We start from the raw sequence: 19,201 nt of genomic DNA, 5'->3' as shown, positions 1-19,201 counted from the left end.
GTAAATACTTACAGGTAATTGGCTTCTCAGGGGAAGGAAACACAGCCATGAGTGTCCAGAGCCAAGGATATGGCTCCTGTGGACTGGCACTCTGCAAAAGCTGTGTTGTTGCCCCATTCCTGCAGTGTCCAAGGCCAGGCTGGGCAGGGCTTGGAGCAACCTGGGACAGTGGAAGGTGTCCCTGCCATGGCAGGGTGGAATGGGGTGTGTAAGGTCCCTCCAGCCCAAACCATTCTGTGAATCCCCTGCAAGCTCTCTGTCTCTGAGCAGCTCTGTTTCCCAAGCTGGGAACCTGCCATGGATATCCCCAAAAAAGCCTCTTCCCCAAGGATGAGCTGTCAGCTGTTTGGAGAGCCAATGTACTTCAAAGTGGCCATAGAAAATCAGAAGCACTGAAAATGTACCACAGTTAATAAAAAATAAACATTTGCCTAAGGGAATTTCACTCAGTGCCTCTAATACATGAAAATGCCTACTTTTTGCCAGTTTTCATGTGAATTTGTGCAAAATCATCTTTGAGGACCTGAGCACATGCAGATTCAGATACTTAGGTAAGTCTGGAAGCAGGCCTATAAATTCTTATTAAAATATTATGACTCTTCTTTGTAATAAAACAAAAAAAGGACTTTTCTATTAAGGAAGTCCCTGCACTGATTCTCAAGACAACAAAACACACTGGGTCCATTTTGTAGGGAAGGAGATCTCAATTGGTTGGTGCAAACACCAAAGCCACCTCGAGACAACAGATCTGATGATGAACTTTCCATCAAAGGATTCTTAGAAATCTGGTCCTGACCCAGGGAGCCCCTTCTGCTCATCCAAACTGCACACCAAATGCTGGTGATTCATTTCTTTCTTATTATTTGTCTTTCCTAATCATAGATATGTGAATTATCAATTACACTTAGTGGTTAATTGCCCTTCATAAAGATAGCTTTTCTCTTTTAAATTAGGCAGTTAATATATTGTAACTAATAGCATCCACTTGTACATTATAAATATATCTTCATTGATTGGAGCACTGAATGTGAGATTCACTCTCAAGTTAATGAAGCAATTGAGTGAAGAAGTGCAGGGTGTACCCAGGGAATAATTATTGTTAATGAATTATGATGTGACCTTCTCAGAACAATGAACAATTGGTGTGACAGTGGGATGACAATATTCCACATCTGTTATTTGAGACACGGTTTCAGCTGGAGTTGAAAAGCAAAGCAGTGTAATTTGGATACACAAAAAACTTAGAATGTGGGATGAGTAAAAAAAAAATACTCTAAATGCAAAGCCTCCCTACACATTCTTAGGGAAAAAAAATTCCATGATTCACAACTGACTGGAAGCAAACTTCTTTTGAATTAGAATCTGCTTTTTCTCTTCCTAAAGGTCAATGAATTGAGTCCAGGGACAACACCAACCACAGAGCTGCACAGACAAAGCAGCACCCTCACAGGTCAGCTCAGTGACAGCACAGATTCAGTTTTCATGTACTTCAAACTCCAGTTCTTTCTCAGCATTTTGGATGGAAACCAGAGTGACACTTCTGAAAGGACTGAGCAAAGCAGGAGGAGTCTGGACACATCCCAGACTGCTTCATGCCTTCAGGGCCACCAGCAATTACCATCCCAACAACTGAGCTCAAGAAATGCTCAGGATCAGGTCTACAGTCAGGCCAAGCTGGACAAAAAATGGGAGTCCTCTGGTGACACATGAAAAGGACTTTTAAAAATATCCTAGAACATTCAATAAAACAAAAAGCCACAACACTCTAGAGAAGACTTATTTCTACAAAAATATCTTTCCAGTGAAAAGTCACCTTTTCCTTCCCACTTAGCATGAAAAGAGCCCTGTAAACTCAGCCAAATCCCACCAGAACAGTCACACTCACCTGCACACTCAGTATCACACACTCTGGGATGATCCATCCCTGGATGCTCAGCACAGGGATGGAGAGCAGAGCCTGCAGGCCAGCAAACATCTATTAACTCGGAGCTTCAATAATTAGGGAGAGCTTTTACCAACAGCTCTGAGTGGGGGAAAACCTGCCTCAAATCATGTTCATAGCAAAACTCTCATTCAGCTTCCCTGGCCTGGCAGATTTTGAATGTGGAGAGACTAAAAGTGGCTTGAAGGTCTGTGTCTCACAGGTGTGATGCTGTGCTCAGCGAGCCCACAGGGCTGCAAAGCCTCAAGGAAATCCTCCAGGCTCTGAACTGACACACTGCTCACGCTCCCAGCAAAGCAAGGCACTGCAATTTCCACTGCTGGCAAGTGTGGGGATGTCAGGAGAAGAATAAAGAACAAGATTTGTAACGTGATGTCTTATGAGATAAAGAGCAAGGGATTAGGTACCTGCAAGAGCAGAAGAATGAGGCAGCAGGAGATGAAATACACGACACACGTTTTATCTAGATTTCAGAGTATTACAGATTTATCAGCAGGTCCATTACAGAAGCACGGGCACACCCAGGAAACCCAGTCAATCAGGCCTTCAGCTGACTTGCACACCTCATGGCTGTGATAAAGATCCCACTCAAACACCAGGAAAATCAATGCTGATTAGGGCAGTGGACAGGCAGCATTGCTGCCCCTGCTGCAGGGACCCAGCATGACCCAGGTACCTGTGGGCACCCCCAGGCTGCCTCTCCTTCACCGTTTGGGGCCATCAGCAGGCTCAGCTTCAGACAAATTCACTTTTTCCACCAAATCCACCAATTTCCAACATCACTGCTCACACCACTCCAAATGCCCAAGAGCAGAAACAGGGGGGGAGCTTCACTGGAGCTAGGCAGAGCAGCTCCTGACCCTCCAGGCTGTAACAAATGCCAAACTCAGCTAAAGTGGCAAAAAAAAAATTGTCAGAGCCCTTCTTGGAGGGGATGGCAGAGCAGAGATGGCAGCAGGGAGCAGATGGAGAGGCCACTGTCCCCTCCAGCTGTGTGTCACTGTGCTGCCAGTGCCTGCTCTGCCAGGGAGCTGCCACAGCACACAGATAATGAAGGGAAAAGTCACAAAAAAAAACCTTCCAAGCCCCAAATTAAAAGCAGACAGGTGAGCACCGAGCTACCACACCAGCCCTTCCAAGCCCCAAATTAAAATGAGCACTGAGCTACCACACCAGCCTTACCAGAGGAGGGATTTAAGCCCACTCCAGATCCAAACAACCACTTGGCCACCCAAAACATCCCCAAATCTACGCCTGGGGCACCCACCCAGCCCTGAGCACCTGCCCAGGGGAGAAGAGGATGTGAGGGGTTTAATTGCAGCCCTGAGCAGCTCGGTGAACTGACCTTTACCTCGTTCAGCTGGAGCAGGACACGGGGCTGAGTGACAATGTCCCCCAGTGCAATTACCGTGCGTCAGATGAGCCGGGCCCTTACAAATCACCTCGAACTTTACACATCTGCTGGCTGTCAGCATCTGCCAGGCTCACTCACCCGAAAATAATGAAAAAAAAACTCTCATTATTGCTCCATAACAGGTAAAGTGTTAGGACAATTATTGGACATCCTCACTGACCTTGTGCAGACTTAGCCAGGCGCCCTCGCCAACCTTCATGGGCAGCCTTTGGGCACATAAAACACAAAATCTGTTCTTTCAGGTGATGTAAAGGTTGTGACACCCATTGTAGGAAAAGCAATGGTCCTGGAATCCAGACTGGGAATCATCAAACTTAAATTCACATTTTCCTGCACATGGCTGGAGCAACTAAAAAAAAAAAAGGTATAAGGCTAAACTTCAGATTTCCCATTTTTTCCACCACTGTCTTTTGTAAGGAAGGTTTTTCCTAAGACAGGAATAGAAAAGTGCAGCCCACAGCCAGAGGTCCTGTGCAGATGGGCAGTGGGGCAGAAAGCAAAACCCTGGAACAGGCAGCAAACCTGAGCTTGGAGACTGTCCAACAACAACTTCAAAGGGGTTTGGAAATGTGCTACAAGAGATTTCTAGCACTGGCTTTTTATCCTGCTTTTGGCAATAAGATTTTGCAGAATGCTTTGGGGTATTTTTTAATTTAAAACAAAGCATGCTGAGCACTTTTGCTATTTGACTCTTTTGCTTCAGTGGACAAATATGAGTGTGCTTCAGTGTAAACCTTCCAGCACTCTGATACCTTGTCTGAAACACAGGGAATCAACAGCACCTGCAACCAAACCATAAAGTAAAAACAGCACTTGGGCAGCAACACCATCCTCCCACCTGGGCAGGGTTAATGTCAGTGCCCTCTGCAAGGGCCAGGGTGCTGGTGCTCCAGGTAAAATCTTTCCTGATCTTGCTTTTTTTACCCAGGAGAACCTCCCTGGGAGCACCACACACACCTGAGGATCCAAAGGGGTTTTCTGGGTCAGAACAATAATTCCTTCTGGGGTCCAGCTGTGGAAATGCCTGGTGTGAGCAGAGCACATTTGCTCTGCTTAGAAAGCGTCTCTTTTTTTGGCAAAAACATGCTGTATTTTCTCTGCAAATCTGTATTCCTGCCACTCCAGCAAAGTCATCATTTCAGAAGCCTGAAGGAGGCCATAAGTGCCTTTGCCCATCCTTACATGGTGCAAGCCTCTCCCAGTTCCATGGAAACACTGAATTCCCTGGTGTTTTTTAACCTGGTGGGTGCAATGCAATCAGAGGACTGTGGATTAAACTCCAGGGTTTCCCTTCTCTCTCCCAGCGCCCAAAACTTTCCATTCCTCCGATTCCTGCCATCACAGCACATCCAAACCGCTTCAGTCTTGCTGTCACAGCTCTGATGCACTTTTGCCCCCTGACCTCCTGGTGTTTCCCCTCACTGATGTCCTGTCACGGGTCCTGAGTACAGCCAGGCTCATGACAGCCCTGGTTCTCTGGGGATCCAACTTTCTGCTCCACGTAGCCCTGACAAATCCTTACACGCGGCACTTTCTGGCCCCAGTCCCTCCTGCATTACTGAAACTCATCTCTGCAGCTGCCATCTCCCCGGCACAATCTCCTCTCCAGCCCCATAGGGCTCACCTCTCTCTAAATACAGAAGGGGAGAATTTGGAGGCAATCCAAAGGAGGGATTGCAAAAGGGATTAAAAATAGGAGGGCATTAGCTTTGCACATGAATAAAAGCAGATTAATAGGCACACATGGAGGAACCACAAGAAGAGGCCAATGTTACTTAAGGGTGGGCAAGGGTGACAAAAGAAAAGGTACATTTATAAGAGTAAAAACTCTGGAAACACCACTTTGAGACAGTGTTTGACAGTAAAAACTGAAAAGCAAAATCACTAAATTGTAGCTCAAAGCAAACTTTAAACACTCACTAATGCCTTTATTTAGGTGTCTGGATAATTTAGAATTTTGCAGAGGTGGAAAGAAATCCTGGAAGTTTTAATACTGAAACAAACCCAAAGTCCATCTTGTCCTGAATTCTCTACAAAGGCCATTGAATACAGCTGTATACCAGAATTACTGCACAAATTATCCAACACCATAAATCATAATCCACCTCCCTGAACAGCAGGGAAGACAACGGATTTGTAGGCAGCAATATGCCACAACAGTAAAATCTAGAATTCAGTATTTAATAAAAATAACACATACTTCTGAAAGGAACTTGCAGAAAGAAAGCACAAAGCAGAATACAAGAAAAATCTCTCTGGTCCATTAAGTTCAGTAACAAGATGCATTTAAGGCTGCAGATTACAAAATCAGCTTAATGTATTACACCTAAAAGACTTTAACCATACTGCAAATGGTTCAATAAGTAAACTCTGGCAGAACTTAAATAGCTGGTAAATCTCCACTTTGGGAACTGCCAAGAAAAAAATCAGATTTTTGGGGATTCAGTTAGCATGAACAGGTGTGGGATAGATTTATTTGAATTGAGCAAAATATTTTTATGGACAATACAGTGAATGATAGCTTTTATTCTGTGTAAAAAGGGGGGTGCATGATCTTTAAGGTTGCTTCCAACCCAAACTATTCTATGACTCTATGAAGCTGCTAATTGCTCCATTAAAAACTCAGTCAAAAATAAATTATCTTTGACAGGGTTGAATTCTCACTTTGTACACAAACAGCACCTGCTTGTAAAGAAGGAATTCTATTTCTGAGACCCTGAAGGTTAAGGATGTGTAAACTCCAAAAATGCAAGCACTTACTCATGCAATTTGTGCACAAAGCAGGTGAACACCCACAACTTTGGGCACACAAATCTTTATAAAGAAATAATGAACACTGCTGATTAGGAAAGTAAATATGGGTTAGGAACAGCCCCTGCTCTCAGAAAACTGAGACCTCAGCTGATGTTACAGATTGGAGTGCAGCTGAGGGTCAATTCCTGGATCCCCTTTTGGCTCTGCCAGGGAACAGCCACAGGACAATACAGAATGCTTCATTTTTGTGTGTCTGCAGCTTCAGGAGGGCACTGACACCTGGGGCACTGGGTTCCTTTGGGTAGAAAGTGCAAAGAGAGCCAAGTACAATTATTTAACAGATATTTACACAAGAGTCTGTATACTTTATTTGAAGGTCTCTTTCCAGGAGAAACAGCTCCTTTTCTATCAAATGCCCCGAAGGCACAGCAAGCCTTGGAACTCTGAACATCTGCACAGCCCGTGCTCAGCCACATTATCTGCTGTGACAACAAAGATTTCCTACTCCTCACGGCACACACACTTCCAAAAGGCTCTTTGTGAGCTCCCAACTCCTCTGAACCCCCACACCCTGAATTGCTTTACAGTCCCAGTTCCATTTGTTCTCCTCACAATCTCCCTCTTGTTAGACTCTCCAGGTATTTTATTTCAGCAGGAGTGTCCAGCTGCTCCCCAGCCTCCCCGCTCCCCAGATTTCCGCTGTCCCTTTTCAAGGGCTCTGTGGAAAGCTGTGCTAACAGATGCACCGCCCCAGCCCAACAACAGGATGTTGTAAACCTCCAACTCCTGCGTGCTTTTCATATGGATATGTTAATGGACACGCTATCAGCACACAGCCGTAAATGCAAATGCCAGAGCACAGCCTGAGCATCTTTTATGGGTGTTTAACCACCTTCTGTCTTGTAAGGGAGCAGCTCCCTGCGATTTGTGAGATAAAAAGCAGCCAGCTCACCTCGTGTCAATGCTGTGTAAATCGATTAGCACAACGAGAGCACGGCACTGAGGCTCTGTTAGGGCTGGCTCCAGGAGAAGCCTTTAAGTCACCGATGGCCCTTCTGATCTCACCCATGGGCTTTCTGATCTGCTCCAAAGCATCTGCCAGGGAGCTGCACACCCCGGGAAGAGATGTAACTTTTTCAAAACAACAACAAAGGTCCGCCACAGTAAGTTAAACAATCAAGAAACATTGTGTCTTAAAGTTTTAAAGGGATAAATTACCTCATCGAGCCACTTTTGGCTTTTTTAGCCATCCACTGCTGTAATATCCCCACCTAAAGATAACAGCAACAGTCCCCGGAGAATTTAGAGACATTCCCGGCTCCAGGAGTGCCAATACCCTTTGGCACACAGGTGGATGAGTAACAAGGATCCAGACTCATCTTATCCCTCGAGCACAGGACACCAGCACTGCTCAACAAACACTCCTGTGGTTCACTTCCTCAGCCTCCAACTCATCAACCCCCTCTCAGAGCACACTGAATCCTTCAGTATTTCACAGGTGAGATGTATCAGGGCTGCAGGTGCACCAGCAATAAACAAAGCAATCCCAGCTGTTAACACTTAGTGTTTCACCACAGGTTGTACCAATTATTGATGCCTTGCTCAGGAGGGTCTCTACAGCAGTGAATGTCACCTTGCTCGGGGTGTTCCAGTGTCCATCAGCTTCTCTGGCCATGTCTCTGCTCCATCTGACTCTACCGTTGGCTAAAAACAAACAGACAAGAGGGAAGCAGCCATCACAAATAGAAACCAGGCCAAATTCTGCGGGCAGAAATCAGGCTGCTGCTCTCACAAACACTAACTCACATAACTGCACAGCAGAATTCAGCTGAAAACAAGGGAAATAATGCAGAAAATGTAGTTTTAGGAGGCTAGGACAGCTTCAGTCACGTGAAACCAAAGACAAATTATGTTTACTTATCATTTTTACTGGAGTGTATACTATATGTTGTTACACTAAGTTAATTGCTGTAATGGGGAGGTGATGTAGCAAGACAGTCTGAAAAGAACAGGTCAGCTGTCTTGCTGTAAGAGTCCTTATCTGTACTCTATCAACATGGGATTTAAGGTTTCTGTTGGACATATATATGCACTAAAAGAAGTTAGCTCCTTCAGCAGAGGATCACAGCAATCTGAATTAGTTATAAGGTTCCTTACTATCTGCAATTATGGCTTTTTAATTGATTTTAAAGAAAGGAATTAATTAAAAAGAGCTCCTTTTAGCTTTGATCCATCTGCTTGAAACCACCCAGCTGTACTGTGACGCAGACACAAATATTAATGAGCAACTGGCAATGGGATAATGAGTCAATAAAGAGTTTAAATGGTGTGAGCCAGAACAATTACTAACCTAATAGGCAGATAAATAAGGCTACTTGACTTTACCCAAGGAAAATGATTATTCTTCACCACTTACATCAAATGACCTGAACAAAGTGGTTTGGTGGGGTTTTTTCCCCTTTCTTGGCACTTTTCCATTCTGCTGTTCCCACAGCTATGAACACTGCTCTGCAAATCCTGCCCAAAGGAGATCAGCTTTCCCTGCACAGCATTCCAGAGCCTTTTGCTGGGTTGCATCTCCAAACCCTCCTCAAAGAGCCCTGCAGCCCTTCCAGACAGGTCAGATTAGCTGCTGAGGGCTCCCTGTGACTAACAGGCAAAAAGGATTTAAAACATTCCCAGGATTTCCAGGGAAAATTTTCCTACATTTAGCCCAAGGCCAGAGTTTTACTGCTGCTTCATCAGCATATTTCTGATGTTACTGTAAGTTAGATGCAGTTTAAGTTGTCTCCACACAGGAGGTTTCAGCAAATGCGGTGACAAAGGTTATTAAGTAACAGCCTGCAACCTGACAAAAGGTGAAGTTTAAAATTTAGAAGCAAAAAAAACAACGTCAAAAGCATCTGGTGAACCACAACACAGGTATTAATGAACCTGTCCTGGTTTCTAAAGGCATGATCAAATCTCTGACAGTACTAATGCAGTTGCTGTTATTTATGCTTGGTTTGGCTGCGCCTGGAGGCCTTGGCTATGTTCTGGGCTGTCCCAGGCTGTGCTCTGCACACACATAATCCCTGAAAGAACCACAGGCCACAGGATTTCAACAGAAACAACTTCTCCCTCTGCCTAGTTTCACTGAATTTCCTGGGAATGCTGCCCTCCCCTTGGCTGTCCTGGCACCTGCAGTTTCTTCTGGACAGGTAAGAACCAAAAACTGGCAAAGAGCCTCAATAAGGCTTAAACTTGCTTCAAATATTGCTCTCTGACAGCACTAGGAACTCTGATCTATCTGATAACATCTTCTGTGCATCCTATGTGTGTTTCAAGAAATATGAACAAAGACATAATGATGGGGGGAAAAAAAGCAAGCAGCAAGAGTTCTCTTATTACCACCTAGTTTGGATCTTCTCCACTTCTGCCTTTCCATGGTGGTTCCACCAGCATTTAGGCACATATTTAACTAACCTCATTTGATTAATTATATTGAATTCAATATTTCTTCCTGCCTAATAATGCACTTGTCCCTGTTGTGTCTGTGCTGAGTGGCCCCAGAGGGCAGAAGCTGCAGAGGTGCTCACCAAGCAGAGCTGTCAGTGTTTCACAGGGGTTCGGAATTTAGACATTTGAAACATTCCAAGTGGGGTACATGCAGCAGCACAGAATCACAGAATGGTTTGGGTTGGAAGGAACACTGAAGTTCCAATCTCCTGAAACGGACAAGGACACATTCCACTGCCCTAGGTTGCTCCAAGCCCCATCCAGCACTTGCCAGGTGAAACAGATCTGGATTTTCCACAGTGAATGGATGAAACATCACAGAGAGCCAAAAGGCTCTTCCAGAAATTGACAGCCACACAATCAATATTTGTCTTTAAACAAAGCTGTCCCTGCAGCCACTGTTCTCCCCTGGCCCCATCCTGCTCCTCTGGTCAAGCAGGGCTGATACAGACACACTGGCAAGTCAACCTAATTAATTCAAGTTAGTTAAGTTAAAGTTACTTAGCTACTGTTACCTGGACAGCATCACCCAGATAAAAGTGAAGGAGTTCCCTACCTGTGGGCACTGGGAGTAACTCACCAAGACCACACTTTGCTTTTGAGTCACTTCCAAGCTGGGCAATCATTAACCCCAGCACAGAAACTCTCCACTGCAGGGTTGCAAATTCCAGCTAATTTGACAGCAGAGTTAATCAATTTACAGACACACCAGCGTGGGCAATATCTGAAAAACCATTAGCAGGGGACAGTGGTGGACCTCCTACAACACTGCCATCTCCTGCCACACAAAACAGGGGACACCAGCTAACACAGAAACACGCAGGAGAGTGCCGGATGTCCTGCACACTGCTATCTCCTGCCACAGGTGCGGTGACACCAGCACACACAGGGACAGTGCCAGACCTGCACACTGCCAGCTCCTGCCACACGTGCGGTGACACCAGCACACACAGAACCACGGGGGACAGTGCCAGACCTGCACACTGCCAGCTCCTGCCATACGTGCGGTGACACCAGCACACACAGGGACAGTGCCAGACCTGCACACTGCCAGCTCCATCCACACGTGTGGTGACACCAGCACACACAGGGACAGTGCCAGACCTGCACACTGCCAGCCCCTGCCACATGAGCGGTGACACCAGCACACACAGGAGGTTGTCGGGCTCTCCTCCCCATCAGCCCAGGCTGTGCGGGCTCCCTTCCCTAAAATAGCCCCCAAAAGCACCAAGCCGCCCCCAAAACCCCCGATTCCCGTGCGGCGCTCACACCGTGCCCAGGCGGTGACCGCGCTGTGTCCCCGGCCCCGCGCTCCGTCCCCTCTCCCCGGCCGCCCCCACCCACCTGCGCACGGCCTCGACCGAGCCCGCGATGGGGACGCCGCCGCCGGCGCCGCTGTCGTAGAGAACGCCGCTGACATCGAGCAGCAGCCCCCGCACGGCCCGGGCCCAGCCCCGGCCCCGCTCCGCCATGGCCGCTCCCGCCGCGGCGCTGCCGGGAAATGCAGTCCCGGCCCCGCTCCGCCCCGGGCCCGCCCCGCCGCGCCGCAGCGCCCGCCCGGGGCACGGCGCGCTGGAACTGCCGCTGCGAACGGCACCGGGAGCGCTCACGGCCGGGCTGGATGGGGAGCGACCTGCCCTAGCGGGGGGCATCAGCACCCGTGGCAGCGGAGTGAAATTAGATGAGTTTTAAGGCCCCTTCCAACCCAAACCTGTCCTAGTGGGTAGCATCCCCAGCCATGGCAGTGGAGAGAAATTAAATGATTTTTAATGCCCCTTCCAACCCAAACCTGTCCTAGTGAGTGGCATCCTCACCCATACCAGTGGATTGAAATGAGATTATTTTTACCGGCCCTTCCAACCCAAACCATTCTGCGATTCATATGACAACCAAGAAAAAAAAAACCCTACTGAGTCATTGTGTAAAGAATTTTACAATCGCAGATAAGATGCTATCAGCTGTGTTCCAGCTTTACGGATAGTATTGTTTTCTCCCAAATATCTTCTCGTTGCTAATGTCATCAATAGCATGGCATGACTCCCAGAATGTATAAGGGGCTGTGGTGGAATTATAGTCCATTTTGTTTTAAGGAAAGCAGAGGAGCCTTGGCAGCATTGATTTGCATCACCGCTTCTGGAATAGCCTCTGGCTTCTCCCTAAAGATAATATCTAAACTGTGAAATTCATTAAATAGACTCAGAAATGGATCAGGTTATTTAAAACAACATTACTAATGGCACAATATCTCAGCTGTCTGCAGCGATAGTGAACATTGTCTTGGATAGTGTTATCAGTGCAGGACACCCGCTATGAATATTGATCCACAGCTTGTTACAGCCATCACTTGCCGTCAGGACAGGTCAGGGTTGAAACCCACCTAGCATCAAAGCAATTTAAAGACAGCACTTGGGCTGAATTTTAATGCCTGAGCTGGGAAACGGACCAACTTCAGAGTGCTGGAACTAATCCATGAGTGTGTGCCCTTCCACATGCATGTATGTTTGTAGGTTGTTGTGTATATACGTGTGAAACTGATGAGATTTGAAAACGTCTTGTAGCTCACAGATTCATTTCAATGCTGCAATTTACATTCTCAGCTCCTGCAGACCCAACGACTCAAACAGAAGTATTTGTAGTCTCACATATACCAGATTTTTTTCCCAGTTCACCAGCTCCCACATCCCCAAAAGCAAGCTTTAGCCACCTGTAGCTTGTGAGTGTGAACTCCTCAGGTCTGAGCTCCCTTCTCTTCCACATTCTTGTGGTATTCTACCCCAGAGGCCGGTGCCAAATGGGCTCTTGGATAACTAACAGTAACAGTTACTTTTAATCACATTACCCCTGCACATCATCATTTCATCTTCTTGCTTTCCTCTTAAGGCCTATGCCAAGAATTATTTGTGAGCCCAATTCTGCTGAAGCTGAGACAGCGATGAAGAGTAGGAGGAAGAGGGCAGTGCTCTGCATCTCTCCATTGGAATAAAGCAGGTGGAGCAGCAGATTCCTACTGAGGGCTGCCTTCCCTGGCTGAAGGGTGCCTTTCCCCAGTCTATCTGATGATTTATGGCACCAAAATATGCTGAAATGCCAAGGAGAGGGAAAAGCCTCCCCCTGAACAGATACAGGTGTGCAGAAATACACTGCAAGTGTGTTTTCAATAAGCAGGACTGGCTAGAAGTGGTCCCAGGGCTGGTGCAGAGTGGGGAGGCTTGGCCTGCTGTCACCTCCCCTGCCCCAGTTATAGAGTGAACAGGCAACAAAGCGTTTTCCCCCAAGAGAAGGAGGGTTGGTTAGGGGGTTGCTCAGTGGGTAGGAGCTCCTCCAGCACAGGGAGGCCTCAGTTTCCCCTGGCTACTAACTGGGAACACTGAGAGAGTTGCAGGAGCGGCCCAGAGTCTGAACCACACTGCTCCCAAACGAAAAGCTGAGGACCAGGCAGCAGCTTCACATCCCAAACAGCAGCTGCCGGCACAGGAAGCACTTGGAGCTTGGATCCTGCCCAGCACAGGAGAGGGATGCAGAAGCCATCCCTCTTCTCTTGGTCCCTCTGAACACGAGGCTCACCCCGCTGGAGCCGCACTGACCGGGAGAGCTGCAGGTGGCTCAGTGAAGGGCGAGGGGACAGGAGGGGACAGGTGCAGCCGGTGGCTCTCGGGACCCCAGGGGACACCAGCTGCCGTCGGGCTGCCGGGTGCGGCCGCATCCCTCCTCCGGTACCAGGGGCTCCTGGCCGCCCCCTCCGCACGGGGCAGGTAACGGGGAAGCCCCGACGCCGAGAGGCTGCGCTGGAGGGAGGCGCTCGCTGCGCCCCGGCGGAGGCAGCGCGGCGGGGAGGGGGCGCGGGGGCGGCGTGCCAATGGCTGCGCTGCCCCCTCCTCTGCCCCCACCCCGCCGCCGGCCCCTCCGCCTCCCCGGCCGACCCTCCTCCCCGGCGCTCACTCCGCGCCGCCAGCGCCCAGCGTGCGGCTCCGGAGCGGCCCGGGCCGGCCCCGCGCTCCGCCGGCTCCGCGCTGGGAGCCAGCAGGTCTCCGGGCAGCGCGGAGGGTGGGGTGGGATGCCGGAATGCCCGGACCGCGGGGCCAAGGCGGCCCCCATCCATCATAAAATCTCCTTCTCCATCTTAGACATCCTGGATCCCCAGAAATTCAGCAGAAGACGCGAAGCGGCTTCGGGGAGCTGGGGCAGCGCCCCCCGCTCGGGCGAGCGGGAGAAAAGTTTGGGAAGAGTTGAAGTAGGAAAGGATGCCGCTGCTCCCGGCAGCGGGAGGAATAAACTAGAGGCACATGGTAGGAACGCGCTCGCGTTTCTCCGGGGCGCGCAGGTGGAGGCGCCGGCACACGGGGACCCTCGGCCCGGCGGGACGCGCTCCCCACGCGGGGTCCCGCAGGAGCGAGGGAAGGGGGGCTGGAACTGCATTTTAAGTCTCGATGATGCAAAGGGAGAAGTTCTGGATATCCGCGCGCCCTGCCCGGCTCCCGGCGTGCGGAGCATCCTCTGCGGCCGGAGCAGGAGGGCGCACATCAGGGCGCGCCGCCGCCACGCCCCGGCGCCGGACGGGCCGCGGCTCTTACCGAGGCACCGCACGGGTTTCTGTCCCCCAGCAAGGGCGGCCCCCGGGCGCTCCGTTCCCCGGGGCGGCAGCGCTCGGATGCCCCGGCCCGCGGGACGGCCGGCTGGGTAATTGCCCAGCCCGTCCCCACCGGAGGATGCCTTAGCTCCCGGTGATCGATATCCTATTACCGACTCCCGCCTATCTCCTCCCCGCAGCTTGCAGGTGCCCACTTCAAACCTCCTTCCCCCGGCCTGATCCTAATATTGTTCGATTAAAACTTACCTTTAATAGATGACATCTATCGATCTGGCCCTCGCAAATCTGAAACTCCATTAGCGCAGGGATGGGGAGGGGGGGGGGGGAGGGGATTTATTTCGCTTCAGAAGGGGACTTTAATAACTTCTTTTTTAATTGGTAAGAAATCCATATCGACGGCTGCCCCCTCCCCACCGCGGATGCGGTGGCACAGCGGGGGGACGCGCGGGGGTCTCGCACGACGGGCGGAATTTTTCTCCCCTTTATTTTATTTTTAGCGATTGCCCTTATGTCGGGGGGAGGGGGGGATGTGGGAGCAGAAGCGCGGGGTTCGGAGGGGGAACGGCAGGAGGGTGCGCTATCCCCTGACCATCCCCGCGGTCTCACCTAGATGCGCACGCCCCGGCGGAGAGCGGCGCCGAGGACGCGGGGCAGGAGCGCGACGAGGAGGAGCCGAGCGGGGACGGGAGCGGCACCGCGAGCCCGCCCGGGCCGGAGGAGCCGGGATCGCCGCGGAGCGCCCGGCGGCGGCGGGCAGAGCCAGGCTGCGGGAAACCGCGGCGGGCGCGCACCGCCTTCACCTACGAGCAGCTGGTGGCCCTGGAGAACAAGTTCCGAGCCACGCGGTACCTGTCGGTGTGCGAGCGCCTCAGCCTGGCGCTGTCCCTCAGCCTCACCGAGACGCAGGTGAAGATCTGGTTCCAGAACCGCCGCACCAAGTGGAAGAAACAGCACCCGGGCGCCGACGGGGCGGCCCCCGCAGCATCCCCCGCGGCGGCGGCGAGCGGTGGCAGCCCCAGCCCGCCGGGCCCCGCCGCTCTGCCCTTCCAGACTTTCCCTTCCTACGCCGCCGCCAACGTGCTGGTGCCGCCGGCCGCCCCCTTCCCGCTGGGCGCCGGCCCCTTCGCCCCCTTCCTGGGCCCCGCGTACCTCGGCCCCTTCTACGCCCCGCACCTCTGAGGCGGCAGCGCTGGGCAGCCCCGGGAGCCAGGAGCGCACCTCAGCCCTTCTGAGCCAGCGGGAACACCGTCACCACTTCTGCTGCTTGCGTGGCCATTTGAAGTGTAAGAAAGTTGATTTTTCCTAGGCGTCGCGGCAGCACGCTTAACTTTGACACACAGAGAAAAAAAAAAAACCCCACTGTAACCACTGGATTTTATTAGCACCTTTGAGATGTAATTATAGGTGTTGGAAATGGGAAAAGTAACCCTCTTTACACATGCCTGACACTAATTCCCTGCAGATTCTTCTCCAAGTTCATTGTTAAGATGCTCCTCGCTGCTGTTCGGCTTGCCAGCACATGTCTGAAGCCTCGGGGGCTCGGGAGCTGTGGCACTCGTTAGCAGCGCTGCGATCCCGATGCTGATGAGGGTGCAGGCGGCCGTGTCGAATCCCAGGGATGCTCGGCAGCGAAGACGTCCCCAGGCTCTGACAGTGCTCCTGGGACTCTGCTGAGCCCTGCTTGACCCACGTTTCGTTATCATTTCTGAAAACTGCCAGTCACGTTCTTGACACCCTACCTGGAGGAGAGCTTCGTTTGGGAAGGTGCAGGAAAATGCAGCTCTGAGTCATCGGGAGACAAGAAGGAAAAATCTACCTGGTCAGTGGGAAAGTGTTCAACTGCTGCTCATGTCCATGGCTTCTCTGCCTTCCTCTGCGGTTCAGTTCAGTCCCAATGACTTCACAGGTTTTGGATAAGAAATCTAAAGATCATTCTTTTTGCAGAGACCAGTTGTTCTTGTAATAACACAGCATTAGTGCCAAATGAGGCAGAAATGAAAACATAAATCAGAGAAAATGATTACATTATTCATTTCTTTAAAAATGGGGCATTTGTGGTAGAAAGTAAGTAAAACACAGAATTTCCAGCATGCTGAGAGACCTACTTACCATAACAGAGAAACACATGCTTTTTCTGGTTTTGCTTTTTGGAGCATTTGTTAGAAGGAAAATCACATTTCATCTTCATCGTTACAAGCATTGGAATGAAAAGGAATTTCCGCTGGGGGCTCATCTGTCCCTGAATGGATGGGAAGTAATTGGTTTAAAAAAATCTGTCTCATGCAGTTTTACAAATTATTACAACACAGTATTCCAGACTGTATCCTCCCTGTCTCTGACAATGCTTTAAAGTACACACTGGCTTTCCAACCAAAAAACTTAGCTCATAAATCCTATCTAGCTCTTGTGTTGGTCTAAATAAAAAGGGTTTTTAAATTATTCCCTGTTCAACTGTTTTTAATTTTACTGGGATGAGGCACTGTCTGCTTTGTGGACTATTTGCCCACCTGGTGTGGGTTTTGATGGTCCCTGTGTTGCATGTCAGTGACTGAGGGTGATACCTCATCTCCTCTGGGTGGCTGTGAGGAGATGGGTGATGGGACAGCCCTCTCCTGCCAAAGTCACCCTCCTGACTGCCAGCTTTGCAGGCATCAAGGGTGTGAGAGCCACAAGCCTAAATTTGGGCCAGCTGAAAGGACCTGAGGCTGTCGTTCCACAGAGGAGGTACCCAGAGTCTCCTCAGTGATTTTCAGAGCTACTAACAGAACACAAAGTTCACCTCGGGTCACGGGCTTGGAAGTCATGGCTGCTGTGTGAATGCCTTTACTTGGAGGTTAATTAAAGTAACTTTTAAGCCTTAATTTAAGTTAGAGTTACAAAAGACAGGGGCATTTCAGCTGCTCGGGGAGCATCCAGAGCTGCCTGCCTTTCTGGCCAGGCAATTAGCAATCCCAAATGTCTGAGCCATCAGGTGCCACCCCTGCTGACAAACTGTGTGTCCACTGCTGGCCACCCATGGCAGTTAAAAGTTCAAGCCTTGCAGGGTGGGAAAGGCATTCCTGCAGGCTGGCCCAGTCCATCTTCTCTGCCTCAAGCTGGGACTAACTAGACTTAAATCCTCTTGACTATTCCTGGCCTCCTACTTGTGATTGTCATCACTGTCCATGCAAAAACCAGGTCTGATGTCACTTTGCTGTCACTCTAAGAGGTTCCCAGAGCATGATAGGGTTGGTTACCCACAGTGTCCCCACATCCCTGGGACAAGACAGGCTTGTGCCCTGCTATGGTCACAGGGTTACTTCTTCTCCTTGAGAAATGTAAATCCCAGCAAAAAAGCAGGGAATGTTACACGTCAAAATAAATAGTACAAATTGTCTCTTCCTTCAAGATGTGGTTTTTTGCTGTTCATAAACCTTTCAAGGCTCTGCTTTGCCAGCAATTTGACCTTTGCCAAAACTGTATTCACTTTAGAGGAAATATTGATTCCTATGCAAGACGCTCTAGCCTTTCTTTTTTGCTATTACTCTGTTTTAGTCACTTCTAGTCCAGATTCCCAAAAGATGTTTCACAGTTATTTCCAGAGAATGTAGCAGTCATGGTCCCCACTTTGCATGACTTGCACCTCTGCATGGCACTGGAAGGGGGATGCACGTCAGTGGGAATGCAGATTTTGTGGCTCTGATCCCAGGCCACCAAAGTTCTCCTGGCTGAACTCTTCCAAGCCCTTTGGACAGAGCCTTCCCTCCCTGCTTTGTTGGGTGGAGGTGCTTGGGTGGATGATTCTCGTTAGGGATGTGGTGCCTGGGCACTTATTCCAAGCAGTCCTGGGAACAGCAATTGCAGTCAAACTTTGCCTTGCCCAGATGAGGCCATTTGCACTGGTAACACTTCTAGAAATGCCCCACTGAGTATCCATTATCTCTAACAATTCTGAATAAAGATTTGTGCAATATTTTCAGGCACAGACAGAAACTGACTCTACTCACAGCTGAATATAGATGTTAAAAGGAATCACGAGTAAGTCCTAAGTGTAAAAAGCAAAAATGCATCTATATTAAATTAAAAGAGCTTTGAATTCAAATGCTCCAGAGAGAACAGGAAAGTTAGGAGCCTCTCTCATTCCTGGGCAACCTGATTTAGTGGGTGGCATCTCTGCCCATGGTGGGGTGTTGGAACTTGGTGATCTTTAAGACCCCTTCCAACCCAAACAATTCTGTGGTTCAGCACCTGACAGTGTCTGCAGTGAGCAGGCAGCAGCAGCTGGGGGTCAGTCTGCCCAAACTACTGCCAATTCTGAGTCCAAGAACCACAAAATCACTTTGGAAACAGACTTCATTTAACCTGATAATGAAACAAGTACAGGAGGCACACTGTGACATCACAGTTAGGGAAATGTCAGAAATGTCAATCTAACCAGAATTTCAGAACTGTACTCAGGAAAAAATATCCACAACAATTCATGCAGCTGAGTTTGCAAAGTTGGAGGAATACAATGAAAAATTAAACAAATGGAGGAACAAAAGATAAAATATATTTATTGGCATGTCATTGACCAAGCATTTTTCTTGAAGGAAATCAATGGGATTTGTTGTGTAATACATGACTGGAAAATTAAACTAAAGTCTATTTCCTTCCTGGCAATCTCTCTCTGGTTCTCTCTCATTATTGTTATTAGAACATGTGTAATAAGATTTGTGCTGCCTACACACAGGCTCTTGAGGTGAGAACAGACTCCTGTTTTCCACCTGTGGATTTTTCCTCACTGAGATCAAGTAGGACCATGAGAGAGCCAGAGATGACCCAAGACAAGGAGCAGAGAGAGCTCAGAGGTCTCCTACTCTCCCTGTTTCTGCCAAAGAGAAGTTCCTTCAGAAGAGATGTGATCACCAATTTTTGTGGTCACTGTGGAGCACATGAGTCTCACCTGCTGGTGGCAGCAGAGGTTGAGAGGTGCATGGCAGCGTTCTCTGGTGACTCAGGAACGCATGAGAAGCGTTGCTGTACT

The 19,201-nt window shown here is 49.4% G+C and overlaps 2 protein-coding genes across 2 annotated transcripts in view; one reads left to right on the top strand and one right to left on the bottom strand.

The window, feature by feature from the left end:
• LHPP (phospholysine phosphohistidine inorganic pyrophosphate phosphatase) overlaps positions 1–11,091 on the bottom strand; it is a 78,466-nt gene extending 67,375 nt beyond the window's left edge. The window contains exon 1 of the mRNA XM_058028951.1: positions 10,953–11,091. Within this exon, the coding sequence (XP_057884934.1) occupies positions 10,953–11,080 (128 nt within the window). The 5' untranslated portion in view covers positions 11,081–11,091. The remainder of the gene's footprint in view (positions 1–10,952) is intronic.
• Positions 11,092–13,464: 2,373 nt separating this feature from the next.
• On the top strand, positions 13,465–15,375 carry NKX1-2 (NK1 homeobox 2). The gene is made up of 2 exons (XM_058029710.1): positions 13,465–14,194; positions 14,807–15,375. Exons 1-2 carry the CDS (start codon positions 13,465–13,467, stop codon positions 15,373–15,375), a joined length of 1,299 nt encoding a protein of 432 aa, XP_057885693.1.
• The last annotated feature ends 3,826 nt before the right edge of the window (positions 15,376–19,201 follow it).

Source organism: Melospiza georgiana, chromosome 8 (assembly GCF_028018845.1).
Source record: "Melospiza georgiana isolate bMelGeo1 chromosome 8, bMelGeo1.pri, whole genome shotgun sequence".
Lineage (NCBI taxonomy): Eukaryota > Metazoa > Chordata > Aves > Passeriformes > Passerellidae > Melospiza > Melospiza georgiana.
This window is presented reverse-complemented; position numbering and strand designations above follow the sequence as displayed.

Coding starts and splice junctions, on each gene's coding strand:
- NKX1-2 (XM_058029710.1), top strand. CDS start 13,465: ATGGCTGCGCTGCCCCCTCCTCTGCCCCCACCCCGCCGCCGGCCCCTC. Junction 14,195..14,806: donor CTTACCGAGGCACCGCACGG/GTTTCTGTCCCC, acceptor GGTCTCACCTAG/ATGCGCACGCCCCGGCGGAG.